This window comes from Anopheles stephensi, chromosome 2 (assembly GCF_013141755.1).
Source record: "Anopheles stephensi strain Indian chromosome 2, UCI_ANSTEP_V1.0, whole genome shotgun sequence".
NCBI classification, from domain to species: Eukaryota; Metazoa; Arthropoda; class Insecta; order Diptera; family Culicidae; genus Anopheles; species Anopheles stephensi.
In genome coordinates, this window is record NC_050202.1 from 81599951 (window position 1) to 81620343 (window position 20393).

At 44.9% G+C, this 20393-nt stretch overlaps 1 protein-coding gene across 36 annotated transcripts in view; it reads left to right on the plus strand.

Annotated features, from left to right (window-relative positions):
* The window catches only part of LOC118505591 (forkhead box protein O), a 66992-nt gene extending 47484 nt beyond the window's left edge, over positions 1 to 19508 (plus strand). For all 36 annotated transcript variants that reach the window (XM_036041569.1, XM_036041583.1, XM_036041582.1 and 33 more), the window contains exons 7-11: positions 429 to 606; positions 1868 to 2048; positions 2129 to 2235; positions 2311 to 2624; positions 15839 to 19508. In XM_036041569.1, coding sequence (XP_035897462.1) covers positions 429 to 606; positions 1868 to 2048; positions 2129 to 2235; positions 2311 to 2532 — 688 coding nt within the window. In that variant the 3' untranslated portion in view covers positions 2533 to 2624; positions 15839 to 19508. The remainder of the gene's footprint in view (positions 1 to 428; positions 607 to 1867; positions 2049 to 2128; positions 2236 to 2310; positions 2625 to 15838) is intronic.
* Positions 19509 to 20393: the final 885 nt, after the last annotated feature.

Here is a 20393-nt window from a genome sequence, read left to right on the forward strand (position 1 = left end):
TCCATTCGACGATAGTTCGACCATCCCGTTATGTGCATGCTTTCCTCTCTCTCTCTCTCTTTCTCTCATTTTATGCTAGTGAATGTTGTTTAGTCGCACTCCAGTTTTCTCCTTTCCCCTTTTATTCACGTGTTGCCATCTTGTTGCAACCCCCTTATCGTGTTAGTAGAGCTTGAGATAGCATTTGCCCGTCTTATCGCCTATTATCGCACCGGATCTTTCTCCATCTTACACTCCATACCTGGCACCTAATCCGGTCCACCGTCCCCACCCCCCGGAAGTGGATCCCGTTCACGGTGGATCCTGCAAAACCCTCCCCCTCCCCCACCCCATCCATATCCTTTCGACGCGCCGGAAGACACTATTATCAATGGGTATTTCTTTTGCTTTTGCTTCTTTCCAACCAATGGGCCACTGTACTGGAGCAGATTCACCCAGTCGACGGCGATGCACAATCAGCCGCCACCGCCACCGTACCAACCGCCCCAGCCCTACTCGCTGATGGCCTCGGTCGCCCCGTCCTACGGTCTCCCGCAGCAACAGAATCAGTGCCCGATTCATCGCATACAACATTGTACCTGCATGCTACAGAATAATGCTCGTGAGGTAAGTCAGCCAGTGTCCAGCGATTTCGCTGCGTGGAGGAAAAAGCGGACGTGTGTGTCTGTGTGTGTCCCATTGTGTGCGAAATTGCTGAACGACAGTTCGGAATCGGTTGGAAATCATGCGACAAACAAGCTTAATACTCGCAACGCTTTTTATACTTGCGGAACTTGCGGGCTGTAGTGTTCGCTTCTCGGCACCCTCGTTGATACGGAAGGACGAAGCGGAATACGGAATACGCTTGTGTGTATGTTGCCGGTCGGCGACGGGTTTCTTCAGGTGTTATCGCATTTATTTACCACCATATTGTTGGATGCTTTCTTCGGATGCACGTTAGGCAAGTGCTGCTGAATGGTTGTTGTTGATGCAATTCGATGCGAAATCGAGCTAACAAGCCCTATTCGAGCTAAGTTATTTTATAGCATCTCTTAAGTGTTTAGACATTTAAACGTCAGACATTAAATCAAGTTGCTGCTAGTAATTCAAGCTCGAGTTTGTTCTTCCTTTTCTATACCAATGCTCAATTAGCAAAAAAAGAATTGTATTAACGCAGACAACTAAAGCATCTATTGTGAGTAAGACTAATGTGAGGCATTTTAAGTAAATGTAAGTCAAGTTCGGCTCGGCTTATATAACACCTTAAACACACATGTGACAACACGGCGATATGGCGTAGACATAGTCTAAAAATAATTTAAACGTGTTCCTCTAAAACATGGCTTGTGGCTTGTCTAGAATATTCCAGATACTGGATTTTCCATTATAGACATGCAAGTTGAACAAACAGTAGGAAACGTGCTACAATCTTTTCTCGCCTTTTTGGGGTGTAAACAGGACCAGCTGTTAGCTTGCCTGTTGCCGAAGATTTGTAAACAATGCATCGATCGCAACACGGACCACCACAAATCGTATTTGGCACGTGGTGTGAAAAATTTCGCATACCAAAGTATGCCAGTAGACGCAGTGATAAATACCGCACCGAACAAGCGAACTGCCATTTTCTCACCTTGAAAATAGTTTATCCAGACGGTCGAGCCAAACACACACGCGCACACACACACACGAACGCGCGCCTAGCTGTAGAGATCGATTGTTTATCCAGCTGGCTAGTCAATGACGAACATCGACGAGCTTAAAATGCGCTGGAAAATTAGTGTAACTATCCGCATACGTGTTCGTCCGAAACAGCCGGGTGGTTTGCGACCGATTCATCAACCATGCTAATAACGCCATCGTCTAATCACGTCCTCACGCCTCTCCGCAGAGCATCTCGCCAGCGTCCGGAACTGGCATGTCGCCCTCATATCCGCACAGCGAACCGTCACCTGACTACGCCATGCTAATTGGATCTCGCGTAATACAAAGAACGCCCTCGTCTAGTCCTCCGCTAACGCCAAATACGATCTGCGGATTGATAGCGCCACCACCGCAACAGCAGCAGCAAGGTAAGAAGGCGAAACGGAGGAAGATTCGCGTGCACCCTTTAGCTAATCGGTAACGTCGCGCTCATGCCCCATCTTTCCAGATCCAACACCGCAGACGCTAATGGGTCAAGTGATGGAAGCTTTAAACAGCCAAACAAACATCGACGACATCAACATCAACGTGGAATCGTTTCCCTGTGTGGATGAGGTAAGGTTCGCCCAAACCCCGCGTTGCCCGGTTCAGTTTTCACTCACACCGCACCGCCATTTCGACCATTTGCAGGTGCTAAAGCACGAGCTCAGCTTGGAGGGATCGCTCGATTTCTCGAACCTGCCGCTCTCGATCCACAACAACTACGCGGCACCGAACAATTCCAACTCGTCCGACTCATCGTCCGGGATCAGTGCGATGACCGCACCGAGCCCGAACCAGCAGACGGCCGCCCACAACCACGGCCAGTACGCGGCCCGAACGAGCGTCACGCCACCGTCCTGGGTGCACTAAGAAGCAGCCGCACCACCGTTTGGTGTCTCGGGGGTGTGTACGCACAGTGATACGATCGCTTTCCCGCAACGACCTGTGCCCAGTGCTGTGAGGTGAGTGAATGAATTGTCTTACTTGATTAAATTTAGCGCTTTAAGGATGTCATATCCGTTGCCCTTTCACCACGGGGGGGAACTGAAAAAGGGGCGAAATTGTGCCTTTTTAAAATCAGATTGCGCCTTATACTGTCCACTTTACGATACGGACAATATTTTCGGCGTGGCGTTGATTAATGTTGAACGCAAAACTATCACCAACCGAACCAGGATTTTTACGGCACGGCGTAAAAATGTCTTCTGACATGAAAGTAGTCCCATCGTGATTTATCACTTTTGCACACATAGAACGCACACACACACACACATACACATGGAGCGCATCTTCGCGCCCCAAAACCTTCCGAATTGATGAAACCATACTGTGGTGGATGAAATTCATAGCAAGAGAGTCAGCAAAGGTCAGACTGTACGAGACTTACCCACACACACACACGCACACACGAAAGTTGCTCTTTGTAAAACTAAATGTGCCCTCCCAGGGAGCTAGCGTAGTGTCCTTGTTACACCCGACCCGAGGACACGAAACCCGGACAGCGGCATCCACTTGCCCTGCGGGACACTAAAACTGTCAGAAAGAAGTTGCGAACAAGTTTGCCACTATGAGTTGTTGCGTCGTCCTCTTGTGCGAGTTTTTTTCTTTTCGTCATCTTTTTCGTCCACCCCAGCTTAGCTAAAGAAAGCAAAAGGACCATCCAACAAGCAGCGAATCATAACCTCAACTATGGTGGAGGATGGTGAAAAGTTAAGGCATAATTTGCTGATTGACTTTCTGGCGTCAGGAGTGTAGTTTGGGCCTGCAGCCTGTCCCGAACACTGCGAGTGCCAAAGGGTGCGTGTGTTCTTGGGGTGAAGATTTCGTTGCCGAGATTGTTTCGTCGGTTGGCGGTACCGCAGGACTTTCCTTTTTTTGTAGGAAGGAAAAGCCCAATCCAATCTCGTGCCTGACGCACGTGGTCGACGGCCTGATGACGGTCAGACGGTGTGAAAAGTTGATTGAGCTGTAACTTATGCTGCCCTATCATCCAATCGACGACCTTGCCTGCCTTTTTTTTCCCTGCGCATACTACCTCCTCCTGATGATGTGTTTCGGTGCGCTTTACACGCTTTAACCGCACACGGAAATGAAAATCGTCCATCGTACACGTGCTTGCCGGGTGTTTGCGGTTCTCACGCCGGGGCTGCTACCGGGCCTACCACTCTACTCCAATTTGCTCTTTAATTATGTGTGTGTGTGTGTGTGTTGGCAGGCTAAACAACTAAATCTTTCCACTCGCCACAACCAACCGTCAACGTGATCGAATGTCCTTCGGTGGCGCGCGTAAACGCCAGCCAAGCGCGCCGGCAACGAAGATGAACGATTGCAGCGCACCCACAGCAGCAGCCTTCGCAGAAACCGTCAAAAGCTGCCAAAAGTCCGGAACCGAGACTCCGGCTGCTAGTCATCCGACGCTCGGGCATCTCATTACCAACCAGCAGGCGGTAGTGGTGTAGTGCTGTTAAGCGCATCGAAGAGGAAACAGTTCCCGGCCGGGGGTTTCTGGCCCGCCCGCTGCGCGCTGATTGATCTTTTCAGCTTCTCACAGGCGTGCGAAGGACGCCGCCACCATGACTCGTGAGCAAGTGAACTGGAAGGATACGGATTGGCGATTAGTATAAATTATGCAAGAAATTATGTTTCATCAAACCCATATACTCTTCGCCGGCACCGAATGAAGACTGACTGGCCGCGTTAGCAGGACTTGTGCCATGGGTGGTGGTAATTGAGGCTGCGAAGAAAGCAGCATCCAACGCTTTGCTCGTTGGAAGGGGAGTGTGTTGCGAACAAGATTATTATGGCATACTTTTTCTTGCTGCTGATTTCTTTTCTTTCCCTGCGAATGTGTGTGTGTGTATGTGGTGCGGTATGAATTTTCCGCCAAGAGTTCGTTTCGCTCCATCTAGCCGAACATGATGTGCATCTATATGCATAATACAGGCGACTTTGCGGGTCTGGTAGGACTTGAGCTATCGTTGCTTATAAAAAAACAGCATGTTGGAGTTTAAGTTTTCATGATTAAAATTCATCATCGGTTAAATGTTGTTTACTATGCGTTCTGAATACTAGCAGCACTGGACAAAATAAGCATGAACCTCTGCTCACCAAATGCTATTTTAGACTTCACGAAACTCGGAATGCCAACTTATTGGGGCGAAATGTCTAAATCCAGCATCTGTGTCGCAAGGCTGGCGCATTTCTCGGTAGCCCTTAACATCGCCTGTCACTCTTGAGTCAATCGCCGCTACTGCTTATCACCGTGCAACGTTACCGAGAAGCCAATTGAATTTAAAACAAGTACCTTCTGGTACCTATTGCCGAGAAGATGTTCAAGAACATCAAGAGCTTGGAAGCTTCGAATGCTTTGGTTTACTTCATTTTTCTTCTATGTATCACAGGTTTCTGAACGAACCGTGTGTTGTTGCACAACGCACTCACCCTGTCACTTTGGGTAATCTACTTTCTTCCGCATCATGTACAGTGTCAGCGTTCACCTTTGAATGGGCCCCACCATTTTCGGCTCAATTTCTTTTCTTACACATCTTAAGACGCCCCAAAACCAAATTACGCTGCCGGTAATAATGCTTCCATCCTTGCTCTCGCTCCCAGTCCCAGCTTTGCCGGCATGGCACATAATTCTTTATATTTCGGGATGCTTTGAAAGGTGAGCCCTCGCTGCTTTGATTTGTGCGCCTTATGTGGTCTGCCAGTATCACATGTGTGTGTGTGTGTGCTCCCCACACTTTTCCGGCATTAGCGACGTGCTATTTTCGTGTCGTTGCCCAGGGTGTGTGCGTGTGTGATCTCCAATGTGCTAAAGAGATTAATTAAAAAAGACTCAATTACGTGCAAAAAAGAAAATCGGGGAAGGAGATTGCTTCAGGTGCTTCTCTATCCCGAGGCAACGCACTGAAGTACTTTGATATTTTAATTAAACACAGAGTGCGGGGTGGGAAATTCGGGAAGGGGAAGGTGGGCATATTTTTGATGCTTTTCCTAAACGAACATCCTCAGAAGAAGAGCGATATGGGAATACGATAATAGCATAATGTTCTCTACCTAAAATGTGTACTAATTTGGGCTGTGCAGGTTGAAGCTCCCAAACTCAATGTATGGTTCACAATAGAAGATGTAGAATTAGTCCCACCGTTCATTGTGCTTCCGACGCAAAAAAAACAAAAACAATTTCTAAATGTGAATTCCGAGTATCTAAAATTAATATTCTGGATACACACAAGCTGCGCGGACAAATTGCAACTGCAAGTCGATGAATGAACTCGCGGTAAAAATAAACACAAACCCAATTTATTCATGACGACACACACACACACACACCAACTAACACACTTTTTGGCATCGGTGGCACACCAATCAAAACCTACTCGTCAGCCCCCTCCCCGACTCCGGATTTTTGCATACCAAAATTAACCCATTTGTTGCACCGGCGAATGCGATGCGGTAATCAAAACTCAGTACGCTCCTCCACGTGGTCGCATTTTCCTAACTGTCCACTCTTTGTCTCACACCCTCCTTTGTCCCTTCAATTTGAAAAGGGTATTTTATGGTTCTGTTTTACAGTGAGTAGAAGCTTTTGATGCTACTACTTGTTGCGCCTTTTGCGACGTGCCAACCGTCGTCATCCATCTCTTCGCTTTGGGCTGATAGTGTGCGATGGCGGGAAAATGGGTGGAAATGAATGGCGAGGAGAGAAACGAAAACAAGGAAGATACACGCGACATGGCAACAAAATAAGTGTTTGTTTACAGATTGTTTTCAACGCGATAACGGGTTCGTCCAGTGTTTCTTCCCCCCCGAGAGTCCTTTCGGCGTTCCTTCCGTGGTTGGTTGTGGTTTGTTTGGTGGAGGGATGGTTTGTGTTTGTTTTATGGGCGGCGGTGCATGTTTGCCTGTTTTGTATGGTCAGCTTTTTTGCCTCCGGAATGCAACAAGTGATTGGATGTTTATCTGGAACATGGAAGGTTTTTTTTTTTTTGGTAGAAACTCTCTTGCCATAATTTCCAATTTGTATTCCGCTAGGGAAAAGGGTTTTAGAAATTAATCTAAACACAACGCATATTGCTAGCTTAAGGGCTATTTTTGGACCATAAAAATATTGCATGAATTATGTGCTCTAAAAACAAAAAGACAATATTTTTTCTGACACATTCTTATCTGCTTTTTAATTCAACGAATTCATTTCTTTTCCATTTTCACCTACTAAAGTCCTAAAGGAGTACGTGCAAATTCAACTTTCTTCCTTCTTCCCTAGAAGCGTATAATTCATTGCTCACACTCGCCACCCCCCCTCCAGTTTGTTATCTATTTATCTCTCATCCTTCAACCCCTTTTATTGTGAAGAACGGGAATCAAAAGGACTGGCCGGGCGCGGGGGTTGCGAAGGATCGCGCACTCTTTCTTTTATCGAGATCTGACAGCAAGCAGTTGCTGCTGGCAACGTTGGGAAAAGAAGGAAGAAGCAAAGTGGGTTCTCCTTCCACAAAAACAAAAGGACATAAAAGGATACACGAGTAATGGTGGAGTCGACAACAAACAGAAAAAAGCTGTAGCCAAACAAGGGCATAAGAGTTGAGTATGTTGTAAGCACGCTATAATATCCAACCCCCGGTGAAGATGAATCTCTGTTCGGGAGGGATTTTTGCTTTTTTGTTTCCTGGAGCACAACTCAACCACTTGCCATTTTTATTCTTCCTCTGCTATTGTGTGGGAAACCCAGCAGCTCCCTTCCGCCATTTAAGCCGATCTGCTTACGTTACGTGTGTGGCAAATTTGTGTCAGAAACGATTTTCCTGTACCGTGCCACGGAAGTGTCGGTGTGTTCTGCTGGGTGACAGCTTTCAGTGTCTTCCTGTGTGTGGGGACACAATGCTTCACAGGTTAATATCGAGATCTGTCCATTCTTTCTGTTTTTGTGGATTATGATTTTCTTTTTTTTTGCCTTGCTTTTCCTTCGAATCAATTCAGAACCATTCTTTTGCGCGAGAAGAATGGAGAAGCTTAACACCTTTTCCTTTGCATTTATCACAGAACCGTTTGAACCGTTGACCCACCGACGATGAATAGCAGGCAGGGAAAAGTTTGCTCGCCACGATCCGTATTTTATGCTCTCGAAGGGCGCACGGGGAGGTTTTTTTTTTATTCACTTTAAATTTGCTCAGCGATAAAATCATGCTCGTAAACTTTACGATCCCGCCCGATTCCGCGCCTCAACCAATCGCAAATCGACGCCCCGGTCTCGGTGGAGGGTTTTTTCTTGTTGCAAGACGAAGCATGAAATGATCAGACACACTCACACACACCAGCAGAAGATAAAACCCGAAACCGAGCAATAAGTCAACCGTTAAGTGGGTACAATAACGAACTTTACCATTACGCAAAAGGCAGTAAAGGGAACTCGCCGTTTCGGAAACGGTTTACCCAGCCTAGGCAATGCTAGCAGTGATGGGCGATGAGAGGCGATTTGAATATTCACAGAACAGAACAGTTACCAAGGCTGCTGAGTATGGGGTGGAGTTTCTTACGATACGAAAGTGATCGTACGCAATGAAAGTCATGTTTTATTGATGTGTTTCACTAGCTGCAACATGCATATTATTAAAAACCACGATGTATGTACTTGTAAAACGACAGGACATCATAAACGAGCTGTGTGGCTATTGCCATTGCAACGATGGAAAGGATGCTATTACTTTGAATGTCCGAGAATTTATGGCATGGTCCATAAGAGGGCTTAACAGGATATTTAGTATGATGGTGATGATGTAGGATAATATCAAATCATCCTGGTTCGTTTCAATTTACAACGAAAATTGAGGGCGATCGACAAGCTTTTAGCTTTTCGTCTAATTTCGCGTCTTCGGTTAGGTTCATTGATCCTTATCAGCTTTCTTCTACACTGCATTTGCCATAAGCCATCCAAGTCCACTGTCTGACTTTTATCTACCAGCTCACAGTAAACAACATTTACGACGTCCCACCAAATGAAGAAAGTATTGGTTAAAGATCGTGTCCGCAGTTATTTTGTGGAATTTTCTTTAAGGAATCGGCTCGGAAACGTATATTCTTTCTTTGTGCCTTATCATTGAAACAAATCAATTATTTATTATTAATCAGAGATTGTACCAAATACTCCTTATTATCGCATGGATTATCCTGCCTCTTGAGCTTATCATCTTATGGACGTATAATCACTTGAAATTAAATAGGTAAAAAAATATTTAAATGCTAAAAAGCTATGCTTTTCGAAGTAATAATGGTCCCCATTTCAAAGCAGCACAATTCACAAACGCAAATCACATCGCCGCAACACGATGACACTGATGGTATTAGGCTAGGCTTTGAACATGCACATTGGTGGCCATCTAAACGATGCTAAATGGCTTTGCAAAATGTACATCAAAACGATCAATTCATCTGCCAAATTGGACGTTAAATTAATTCCCTGGCTCCTCTTCTTCACCGGCACGAAGTCCTTACGAAGCCACCACCCCCCCTCCCCGGCCAGTAGCGGAGAAAAGACACAAGGCACGCGCTTCGACAAGGCAAGAAATAATGGAATAATTTGATTGACATAACGTGAACAATCATCACCGTTCGCGTGGTGCCCGGGTCTGTAAGGAGTCGCTTCTTCTACCGCTTTCCCACATAATCACGCTCGTTACAAGGGAGAAGGTCGTGGGATTTTTATGAAATTCTACTCCATCTTGAGCTGTGCTCGCTTTGTGCCCTTCATCACAGGTCCCCCGTCCCAGAACGTCAGAACCCACCACCCGGCCAGGTCCGCCAATTTGTATGCAAAATGTCAAGTTGCGCTGCTAATAAACCCTCCCCAAGGCAAGCACTTTCTTTCAAGACGGCATAAACAAGCAATATGAAAAAGGTACTGCAGTGGGGGGGGTTTCCAGTGTTTTCCCCCAACCACGAAATGTGTTTGTGACACATTGCCGTACCAACGCCATTCGGTGGACGCCGTGATACCAGTCGGTAAGGAAATAATTAAATCACCGCAAGCAGGACAATCTGTCACCGGTAAGCGGGAGAGCATTTATCAAATTAGTCAGCAAAACTTCACGTTATAGAGACCAATGGCCGCCGGCTTTTGAAGAACAATTTTCCAAGAAATGTTGCTCCCACAGAGCAACAAAAAAAAAAGTTGAATTTCAAATTCAAATTTTCACCTTGATCCTTGGCGAGTGCGTCCGCGTTGATTGCTGTTGGCAAGTAGCGGAGGTTAAATTCCTTCACCGCCATCGACGGTGGATGTGAGGACAGTGAAAATGCTTCTCACAGGACACATACATTGTGGAATCAGCCTCTAATCCAAGCAGGGACAGTTCTAGCGAAGCGGAAAAACGACCGACTGATAACGAAGTCAATAAAACGTCGAACTGTTGTGGGGCGGCCGAGGACTAGATTTAAGGCCTGCCGGCTGTCGCCACCATGTACGGAGGGCCGGGAAGTCACACCAGCAGCAGCAAAAGGAAAAGTTTTAAATCACTTTTTATTCAATAAAACGCTTCACTGCTGACGTATACACAAACTGGCGTTGGCCAGGGAGCGAGTCCAAATCTGCAACCCCCAATCCGTCGGTAAATTCGTGTTGATGTATGATGTAGATACCTTTTTCGTGCCTCATCCGCTGATGATGATATGTGTAGCGCTACATTTTTATTTTCCAATCATCCTCTCGCCGTCTGGATATGATGGGGTTGGAGTGAGTGGAGTGTTGAAAAGGATTGGCGCCTACCGAAGTCGTTTGTAAAGGGGGGAGGCGTTCCTATAAAGACAGCCATTCTTTTCCGGTTGACATATTCCGCTCATAAGCATAATGGCTTGATAGTGGAACTATCGCACTGGGAAAAATGGCTGCGAGCAAAGTAGTAAAGTTTTATGTGCCTCGGGACGCGAACCGAACGCCGAATGTTTGGTCGTCGTTTTTTTTTTTTTTTTGATGATCTGAACTGAACCGTTCCATTCAGTTTTATTTGAGCAACAGATTCGGATAGTTAATGTTGTGCCTTTTTTTGTACGACGTTGGGCAGGAGTAAGGGTTAAGCGGGTGAGAGTTGGTGAGCTGATATGATCTTCTTTGAGATAAGATTTAAGAAGCCTTGAAGTCTATTCTATGTTCAAAGCTTGTGTAATGCAATATTTTTATTTAGTGCTATCTCCGATGTATGTCTAGATGACCGAAATTCCATAAAATTCCCTATAAAATATCATGAAAAATTCTTCAAGTTCTTTAGAGCACTTTAGATTAGATCATTAGAGGCTTTAGCATCCGGGTTACGTAAGGAGAATGACACCAAACAACCATGCAGTTTGTCAGGGGCCTCGCATAGATGTTTGCCCCTTAAGAATTGTGACGATGCCTGACGTCTGCTTAATTGAAAATTGACAACAATTGGCCGACGATCATAGCCACCATTCCCTGAAACGGACCCGTTCTTAATCACGAGATCCCCGAACACAGAGCTATTATGGCAAGCCCTCATTCCCATCGCGCAACAAACGATTTCACCGAACAGCGTCGACCTAAATATCGCTTCAGCACTTCATCGGTGTCCTTCCTGGCTGGCATCCTTCGATGGCTACAAATCCAACAAAGAAACCAACAAACCGCTTGCTGCTACCATTTACTTGTTGCTTTCCGCCTTCTTTGCAGTCAGAAATTTCGGCCAGCAGCTTTCCGAACCAAAAATGAAAAAGTGAAGCCCCTTTGGGCGAAATGAAACATTCCCATTCATCGTGCACGCTCCACAGAAAGCTAGTGCGTTTGGCTTTGTCCGAGTGGAAAATGGAAAATGATTCTCATACGCGGCCGCTTATCGATGGTGTAGTGTCGTCCTACCCAATTACCGCGTTTCTTGAGGGGACAGCGTAGTTTCCAGCGCAACAACATTGTACGTACAGATTGCTTGCGTTTTCTTTGGTCCGAACCGGCCTGGAAGGATGCTGAAGAGTGCGCCCGTTAAATGCGACATGAAAGGAAAACGATTTGTCGAGTGAGAAACCCCCAAGACCAGGTGGGGGAGAAACGAAGCGATGTGTTGTGTGCTGCGAGCGTAAAAGTGTGATGATATAAATTATGCTTTTCAGCTTCTACACCTCCACAACGTCCTAAGGCATCTTTGGGTGGAACGCTTTCTATGGGAGGTTTTTTTTTTGCTGATGTTGTAGTGGTTGTGTTTGTCCTTCCAACACTTGGCCCATTGATGGTATGCTTGGTAGTGGTCTAAGCGCTTTCCGGTACTCAGTAGCATTATCGGTGCAAAAGAGCTTGTGAACAGCGCTGTAGGGAGGAAGGAGTGTTCCGATGAATAGTTTCATTGCTGTGGTTTCAGGAATTAGAGTGGAAAACCGAATAGTATGACGTTAGACGTGGTATGCCTTCAGCTGGGAGTGGGAATATCGTAGTTATTTGTAGTGAAGTTACTTAAATAGTCATTGGGTCTCAGCATCTGTGTCCAAGTTCAACTTGAAGCGTTTGCTATAATTTGCATCTCACTATTTTTCATCAGCGTCCTTAGCCTCGCAACTCATTCCCAACTTTCACTATTTTCCACATGAAAAGAGCGAAAAACTTTCGGTACAACCGAACAGACGCTGGACATCATAAGCTCACCGAACCGCGTCTCACAAGAAGCTATAAGCCACTCAATGATGACATCGAGGACCGTCGCACGAAATCGATGCCGTTTCTTCACCCTCACCATTCAATGGCCAATTTGCCTTCCATCTCTGGGCGAAAGCGTGTGGTGTCGTCCACAAAAGAAAAAGAAAAAAAAAGATGTCTTCCCCAGTAGCGCCATACCGAAACCGAATCGACAAACGGTGGTCGACGGTAATTTGCTACCATTGAACGTACCGAGAACCACACGGACGTACCCAGATCCGTGGCAGCTACCCGAACGAACCCGGAGACGAACAGACAGTCAGACAGACAGACGGACGGACGGACTTCCCGAGCAGACGGTCGTCCTTTCTCGTGCTGCTTCAAGTGTGTACTTGTTCCGGCGTGCGAAGGACAATTGCCAACGGCTGGGACGGGCCAAGAATCAATTGGATCTAATATAAATGTTTGCAGTTAGCAGGATGCTGCGCCCGGCCCGGCCAACCTCCCCATGGATGAGGGCGCAAATCGGGCGGAAATCAGATGCTCAACTTAGCTCGCTCGGCCAGCATCCCGCACAGGAAAGGCAGGATAAATAATTGTATACGTTTCCTATTGTATCAATTTGGGAGTTTGATCTCTTCCTTGTTCGCCTTGACCGCGTTGGTGTTTCTTTCACTGTCGCTGGCGACGCTGTGGAGCTCGTGCTCTGGAATGAATGAAACGCGGAGCATGCAGTCCCCGGGAAGTCGTTTCACTTTCATCGCCTGCTCATCCTACTGGGGCAGCTGGTGGAACGGACGGACGGTCATTTTGTTCGCTTCGTCGGCTTCGCTGCTGTCGGACGTCAGCAATCGAAACGACGGTCATTTGTACTTGCTCTGCCTGCGACCCAGCCGGTCGTGAAGGAGAAAGTATGGCACCTCCCCCCCATCGTTATTGGGGGTGTATGTATACTTCCGGCCTTTTCTCGGTACGCCGCAGGAAGGACGTACTTGTGCGATTGTCCTGCCGACACTTTATGGATGCAACCGATTAGCGTAATGAAGAGGGCAATTTCTTTCCTCGGCCCGAGTGGCTTACCTTCACCAAGGGGGGGGCACATTTGTAAGCGCAAACGACGGAAGCATAAGGATAATGGTGTCATGGTGTCCATCTTTTTTTTTTATTTGGGGCCATGAATCCGTGTAATGAGCTGTGTTTTTTTTTTTTTTTGAGGGGGAATAAATCAATACGGGATTGGAAAGATGGATTTGATTTTCGTAACGGACATTGTGGAAGCATACAGCGCTCATTTGAATGTTGAACACAGAGCTCTCTTTCAGGAAAGGCACGTCATGAGAATGATGTAAAAATTGAACATTACGACAAAGAGGGGTTTCCAATCATTTAAATATCTGTGGTTGATTATAGATTTTGATCCTGTTTCATTTTAGAAAAGGAAACTTTATAATAAAACCGTTTTCTACCATTTCTTAGTACACTTCAAGGACATAAAAGGAAGGAAGTTATTTCGAAGCAAACGATCTGATTTTAAAATTCTGCCCAATCGAAAGACATTTAATCTCGCGCTGACGATCTACTCCGTACCAAATGCCCCCGACTTTCCCAATTTTCCCATGAACCCAACGCCCACTTTTAATCTATTTTTATAAACCGCCATTTCGTTTCCACCAACAAGTATCCATCGAGTGAATGAAGTCTCACTTCACCGATGTTTCGCCAAAATTCCAATCGAATTAAATCTTCATGAGCGATTGAGCGAAACCCAATGATGGGGTGTTTTTTTTTCCTCCGGTTGCCATCTCCGACATAAAAGAAATGGCGAAATTTTCCTTCAAACGATCTTATCACATCACGCTTTCATTAACCACAAAATCTGAAAGGTACTTCCACCGAAAGGTGGGTGTAGAGAGTGTTGCATGATTTGCCTGAAGGGTGGGTTGATGCGAAAAGAGGGAAACGAAAGGGAAAACTTTTCCCTGCCCAAGTGTGTCAAGATGGGAGGAAAAAATCATCCTCCTTGACACAGGCGCAAGCCTCCGTGGTGAAAGGTGAATGAATATTTAATCATTCCATAATCGAAACTTATTCCTGTGTCACCCCGATCATGTGGCGCCAAGCTGCTTGACAACCCGGTGGCAATCGTGAGTGACGAGGCAAGGCAACGATGAAAGAGAGAGAAAAAAAACCCACCAAAATGACAAAACATCTTAACATTGCCGTTTTTTTTCTCTTGTGTGTGGCGAAAAACTTCTTAACTGGTGAGCTCCTGTTTGCTCATTAGGATCGGAAGCACTCGTTTGAACCGTAACGCTCTCCGTGTCAGCTATCCAAACCCTGATGGTGGGCGTGATCGACACGGCGCCCCCGTTATCATCCCCCCTGGCGATGAATATTTGACGCCAACTTCGTTCATCATCATCATCATCCTATCATCCTTACGTCTGTCGTGATTTCGCTGGCTTCGATACAGCTTGTTGTAGTGCCGATAACTTTGGATGCAGAGCTGGCAATAGATGTCAATCGTGAAAGCACTTCGCGAAAAGCAACTGAAGTGTGCAGCTTGGCAAGAAGCTGTTTTAATCCGCAATGAATGAATCGTTCGGTGAGCGAGCGTGGACTGCACCGTCGAAACCGGCGCGTTGTGCACATTGTTGCACACTCTTTAACCCACCCTTGTCAAGTGTCGACAAGGGATTAGAGGCGCCCGCTGCTTCGGGGAAGCTTAGTCCGGACAGACCGGACCGGATGAAGTGGGGGCGTGATTGAAATTCCTGTGTGACACACGGTAATCGGTAATCGAACACAAGTGGGGCACTCTTCGCGCGGTAGGGTTCGTTTCATAATAGCCTTTTGCCTGCGAGGAACTGGAACGATAAAATTTGTTGCCATTTTGTCGTTATAGAAGTGATCTTATCGATTAAAATGTAAATGAAAGCGGATTCTTTGCTCTGCCAAACATGGCTCACAGTAAACTATGCAAAAATGGTCCCACCAAGAAGTGTCAATGGGATGTTCAAATTCATGTTGCTGTGACAATTAGGTTATAGAAGGATATGTTCTCTTCTCTCGAGAAGGGCGGTCCGGTGGCCGGGGCGACAGCGGCGCCGGTCTTCACACGGGACAGAGCCGGGGTTCAAATCCCATCCAGACCGCCTCCCCGTACGTAAGGCTGACTACTTTACTACGGGTGAAATTAAGTCACAGAAAGCCAGAAATGGCAGGCCGAGACCTCTCGAGGTTGTAGTGCCAAGGAAGAGGAAGAGAAGTTCTCCTCTCCCTCCTTGGCCTAACGTCCTCTTAAACGTCTTACGGGAGTACGGTCCGGATGGGGTTTGAACTTCAGTTCTCCCGTTTGAAGACCGGTGCCGTTGTCACCTCACAACCGGACCGCTCCGAGAGGTATATGTCACTGGAATAATTATCACTATTACCTATTACTTTTCTCATAAATCTTGTTCTCTTAATCCGCTAAATATGGCAAAAAAAATTTCAAATAAAATTAACCAATTCCCTATTTTCTCTTTTACTTTCTTTTAGAATACAACCACCCCGCTAAGAAAAAAAGCTCAGCTTGAAGGGAACACAACAAAAGTAAACAAACAACGATCCAAAACGATGGAGTCATCCTCCCGTGAAGTATGCAACAGGCGTGGCCGACCATCCGGCAGCAGTAGCTGTGTGAATAGGACGATAGGACGATACGATCGTGCTATTGTTAGGCTACTATTACCGAAAAGCTCATCAAACATGAAAGGAAACGGAAGCAAAGCTTTTTTTTTTGTTTTTCATTGTACATAGCCAGTGTATGTGTGTGTGTGTGCGCATGAGAATGAATGAGGAAGAGTGGTCAGTAGTAAGCAAGGATAGTTACTGACAGTTATCTAGTGGTAGTAGCCGTAGTAGTAGTAGTGGTAGCAGTAGGCGTAGACGTAGCAGAACCAGTAGTAGCGTTAGTTTTCACCAAGTAGATCACGCAGCTATCCTGACGCAGGTCGAGCTAAGCTTACTAATTTACTTTACTAAGCGCAAAACGCATCAATCACATACACATGCGTACGGGACAGCAAGAGGACGGACGGCAAGGAGGGAGAGAGCGAGAGAGAGAGAGAGTGAAGGAATTGTTGTTTTGTTTTTTCTTTTTCTTCTTCTATGGGACTGAAACCGATAATTAGAGTTTGTTGGTTGTTAAAGTGTTTGTTAACGTTTTTTTTAATTTTTAACCGTTTTTACTTCCAAACCCCTATCGTTCCCCTTTTCTCTGGTGCTAGTAAAATTCACGTGTGCCGACCACGTGTTTCTTCCTCGCAAACTTTATGTTCTCAATCCTGCGTCTTCCTTCCAGGTTTTTGTTTTTTTTTTTTGTTACTCACAGAGAGCAGATAGATAGAACTGTTGTTATTTCTGTAATTCTGTTTTTTTCTACTAATTTTGAAACTTGTGTTGTGTTCGTGTGCGCAATGCAAAGCGTGCGTACCTGTGTGTGTGTACAGAGACCGTTTCTTTTTTTTCTTTCGGAAGCGATATCTTTAAACATAACTGTAGAAGTGTAATGAGAAAAGGATAATTAGTAACAATATATTTGTAGGCAAATGAATTAACGGTTAAACTTAAACCCCTTCACACAAACACAGAAACAAAAACAGACGTATAATTAAGAGTGCGAAGAAATTGTACATACGTGACGACAATATAGGTGGGTAAGATTTTGCTAAGTTAATCGTTTTAGACGGGCTCGCAGGCTCCATAGCGGCAAGCGCAAAATCACAATCGAAGACGAGTGAAAAGGCAAAAAAAAGCAATTGAGAAGTTAGGTGGTCGAGTAAAGTTGAAACCGAAAGCTGATCCGAGAAGCTTGCATTGCTAACATTACTGGTGTTGGAACAAATCAATTTGTTGAATTATTTGTTCAAATAAGTTTCGTTTTTCCAAAAATTAAAAATATTAACCTTATTGAACGATCACCTGACAACCTGTCGATCGGAACGGTGTTTAGTGCTGAAGCAATTCCGATTCGACTTTCTTCCACTCGGCCACTAGCAAAACGCAATACTAGCTTGCCCAAACGTTCTACTACAATACTGCGAGCGTAATACTTTAGTATATCCTTACATCTTAAGTGTGTTGTGTAGAGTGAGAGAGAGAGAGAGAGAGAGAGAGAGAGAGAGAGAGAGAGTATGAGAGAGCGTTTCTTATCCAATAAATCGCAGTGCCATTAGGGGTGAAACTAATAGTAATATGTACGTGCAGCAGCAACACAAACACACACAAACACACAAAAGAGAGAAAGAAAATACAAAGCTTGTCCCTGTAAATTGTACCAGTTGTTTGTTGGGTGTGCCTCTGACGGCACACTTATATATCAGCTAGAGATTTGCATAGGAGTTTTCGGTTTACTGCAATAGAAATGGAAAACCAATCGACTACTATTGCTACTAGTAGTACACACATCTACACACACACACACACACAAAGCACACGTATAAATAAATATAAATGGCTGTTTTTGGAGGGTGATGGCGAGAATCTAGTGAATAATAAGTAACACACAAACACACACACACATCTATGTACTATTAAAGCTAGTAGATAAGGTACATCGGTTCTCTACCACGGTTCTCAAGCTGTGTAGCTGTGTGCGTGTGTGTGTGTGTGATCATCATTTAGGGCGGCGGGGAAAATGGATGCTAAATTGTAATTAAGACGAACGAATTAATCATAGCAAACGGGACTCGGGAGTGAATGTGGGAGCGTGTGTGAGTGTTGTAATAATCAAATTTAAATCATACCTAGTGTGTAATATGGCTTTGGTAGCTGGAATGGGAACGGCCAACCGATTGGGGGGAGTAGTGGTAGAAGCAGTAGTTTAAAACCAGGAACAAAGCATCAATTTATAATCCAAAATTCAAACTCCATTTTTGTTTCGACACCCCACGCTACACCGATCAACCCCAACGGCTGTTTGTTTGCTGACGCCTTTGGCGAAGGTAGAAGCTTGATAAGTTTTAATAAGTTTTGATAAGAAGAAAAATCAAACCCTGTACAGTAACTAAAAGTTTCTCCTTGTGGTAGCTTACACTTTAACGCTAGCATGTAGCAGACAGGGCAAAACGCATATTGTTAAACAATTGTGCAAAATGAAAGTGTTTGTAAAGAATCATCAGCTATTTTAATGATCTAAGGCATTGGTAAAAAAGGCGTAGCAAAATGTGAATGAATGTAGGACGCACCCGTTTGGAAGCACATAATTCAAGGTTATGCACACCTACCCACACACACACACCCACACGAGCGTCGGAAACGGAAGGCACAAAAAAAAGAAGCGAAAACACATACACGCGTGAGAAACTAAAACTAAAAGCAATGCCATTTGAGCCGAGAGGAGGAGGGGGTTTGGGGGGAGGTAAATTTTGTGTGTAAGGATGTATGTAAAAGGGCTTTGTCAAATGCAAAACAAAAACAAAAACAAATAGATTGAGCTGTGAGCAAATGATCGTCGTGCAAAAGCAACAAAACAAAAGAAAATCCCCGCATGTGTTCAGCAAAAGCCGGTACGACGAACGATGGACGGCTGTTGTTTAAAAGCAGTTAATTCGACGAGAGTGCAGCAACAACAGTAATGGTAAACAAGAGCAGGTTCTACGCGACGCGATTGATTAAGTTTTCCAAACTCTACTCTATCCACTCTATTTCGTACTAACCACCACACACTTCTTCTATATTTGTTTCCCCCTTTTACCTGCTTTTCATCCTTTTGTTAGAGAGAGGTTTGTGTTTTTAATTACTTATATTATCGCCATTTTGTACAAATTACTTTAGTACGGTAATGTTGAAGTGTTGTCGTTTGTTCGTTTTTTTTTGTTTTTTTTTCTCGATACATCTGCGATCGTTTGCGAATTAGCAATTAGTAAGACGATGGGGATGTGCTAGGGTAAATTTTCGAAACGTGGCTGGAGATAGTGTTATCGGGAACACGATGTTCTATAGGATAAAAACGAAGGACGAGAGGATCGATGCTATAGAAGGATGATGATCCCCCGGTTTTGTTTTGTGTAGAATAGTGTGCGCTGTAATAAAGGGAAGGGGGAGATAGTGTGGGAAGGGAGAGGGGGTATCCGATTTCCGACCGACCGAGGTATGGCAGGAACGCGTTTGTGAAAGGTATGCAAGAAAAATGTTAAAATAAACTAGAAATACTTATTACTTTAAAGTGTGGTGTGTCTGGTGTTTTCCTTCTTCATTTGGTAGATAATCGATATAATAACCGAAAAGAGTTATGGACTTGTTAGGAATGGCAATTGAAGAGGCTTCCCATGAAGGGTTTAAGGCTAAAATCCTATATGCGATATGCGTGGCTTCCGAGTGGATATTTTGTACAGCAATGCTAATCCAGGATCTTCTTCGTCATTTTTACTTATAGTCTATCTCTTCAGTCCTTTTATGTTTTGTGCAAGACACTGGAGATGCCACGATTGTCTCTAAAGCTAGATAACGTAGTCTTTAGACTATTTTACATACAGCTGGTCAGTAATTATTTGGTAGTACTCAACAGGCATGATATGAAAGTCAATCGGCAGCCACTCATTACAAGCAAACGTCATAGAAATCCCTTAAACTTTAATTTAACATAATTTAAATTCGAACTTTAGACAAACAACCACATGGTCGTCGATTTCATACGACGATGCAATAGAAACATTTCATTCCGTATGCCAGTGTGAAATATTTCAATCGAATTTCAAAATCAAGCTTTCACAAACGATTAACAGATGGCGCTTTAAACGGAAGCTTTCAAACTTAAATGTATGAAAGTTTTCCTTGACCAGCGAAACCATTTTTCACCGGGCTTTTTTTCCTAATCTTCTAAAATGTAAAATAAATTAGATAATTAAGCATTTTGCTCGTGTCAAGTTTCACAAAACATTAGCTACAAAATGACGATTGCAACAGCAACTGTTCCACTCGGAGGGAAAAGCCGGAAAATTTTCCCTCAAAACCACATGCTATCCCATCTGGCAACACTGCCCAAGCTTTTTCCCGAACCACTCTCGGCAAAAGGATGCTGCGATGCTAGGGCTAGCTTAAATCTCTTCGA